The 1,287-nt window shown below is 35.5% G+C and overlaps 1 protein-coding gene across 1 annotated transcript in view; it reads right to left on the bottom strand.

The window, feature by feature from the left end:
* Positions 1-290: 290 nt before the first annotated feature.
* LOC107885652 overlaps positions 291-1,287 on the bottom strand; it is a 1,382-nt gene continuing 385 nt past the window's right edge. Inside the window, exons 2-3 of the mRNA XM_029492566.1 lie at positions 586-1,285; positions 291-518 (exon numbers count right to left, since the gene is read on the bottom strand). Coding sequence (XP_029348426.1) covers positions 462-518; positions 586-1,285 — 757 coding nt within the window. The 3' untranslated portion in view covers positions 291-461. The remainder of the gene's footprint in view (positions 519-585; positions 1,286-1,287) is intronic.

A 1,287-nucleotide genomic window follows, 5' to 3' on the forward strand; every position in this document is an offset into this window, starting at 1 on the left:
TATATATATAATGTGTATATATGTATTAATGTTTTTCCATTAAAATGTTTACTGCTATTATTTTACGATTGATTTATAATAATTATAATTATAATATAATATAATATAATGTATCGTACGATATCTGATATCCGTATTAATAATGTTTCTGGAATAAACAATAATAATAATAATAATAAATATAACGCGTTTTATTTTTTCCTATATAATATCATAATATATTATACAGTGATTTTGACAGTGCATATGTGTATAGTAATAATAGGTATAAAAATATTATTTCACAATAATACAAGTAACGTACAATAATATGAATGCAATGTTCTGTAACAATATAACAACGTATACATATATATATATATATTATAATATATTATATTATGCCTAGTCAACTATTAATTTTCCTATATCCCTGGCCGGCGGTTGAATGCACCGTGTGGAATTCGGTGGACAGCGGCACATCAATAGTTTGTATAAGAAAACATCGCTGACCCGTCAATTTCTTCGAGTCTGATCGGCTGTAAAAATAACGTATGATATATTATAAATTATAATATAGTATAATATAATATAATAATATATTACCCATTCGATGACGTCAGCGGTGGCGGCGGCGGCGTCGTCGTCGATCGGATAGTCTGTACTGTTTTCGCGCATTTTCTTGTGCCAACACTCGGCGAGCTGTTTGTGTGCAAACAATTTGATCTGGTTCGTGAAACTGTATTCATTTTTCGGGACGATATTCAGTGTCGATAAATCGCTGTGGATATTGCAGATGATCGCTGTAATTTCTTCAACTGACGAGGATTTTTCTACGGGTACATTTGCGTATAAATACGTGGCCATAAGATCAGTTTGTCCCATCACCATGTGACGTACAATGTTAGATTTTTGGGCGATAACCTCGTTGATAATCCATTGCATGTCTTGGAGCTTTAATAGATTTCTTCTGCTCAATAATACACGGCGCCCTTGCTGGTGGTGGGATTCGATAACCAGCATATTATCACCGCGATAACTAATTTTGGACAGTGTGATCGTCTCGTCCCGGAGTAATAGTTTTTCGCGGCTTTTAACCGGAGGGTCGGTTATAATCGATAGAATATGCCCCATCAACGAGTAAAGGCGACGTAAAAAATCGGCTGTTATACATACGAACCGCGATGGCGCGATTATCCGGATAGATACGTTGAAATCTTTGGACGGGTCGAGCCCGATGCTGATAGACTTGCGGCCTAAAAAGTCTATGACGAATTCAGTGGTATCGATTGATTCAACGAGCTGGCT

This window comes from Acyrthosiphon pisum, unplaced genomic scaffold (genome assembly GCF_005508785.2).
Source record: "Acyrthosiphon pisum isolate AL4f unplaced genomic scaffold, pea_aphid_22Mar2018_4r6ur Scaffold_21763;HRSCAF=24797, whole genome shotgun sequence".
In the NCBI taxonomy this organism is placed as follows: domain Eukaryota; kingdom Metazoa; phylum Arthropoda; class Insecta; order Hemiptera; family Aphididae; genus Acyrthosiphon; species Acyrthosiphon pisum.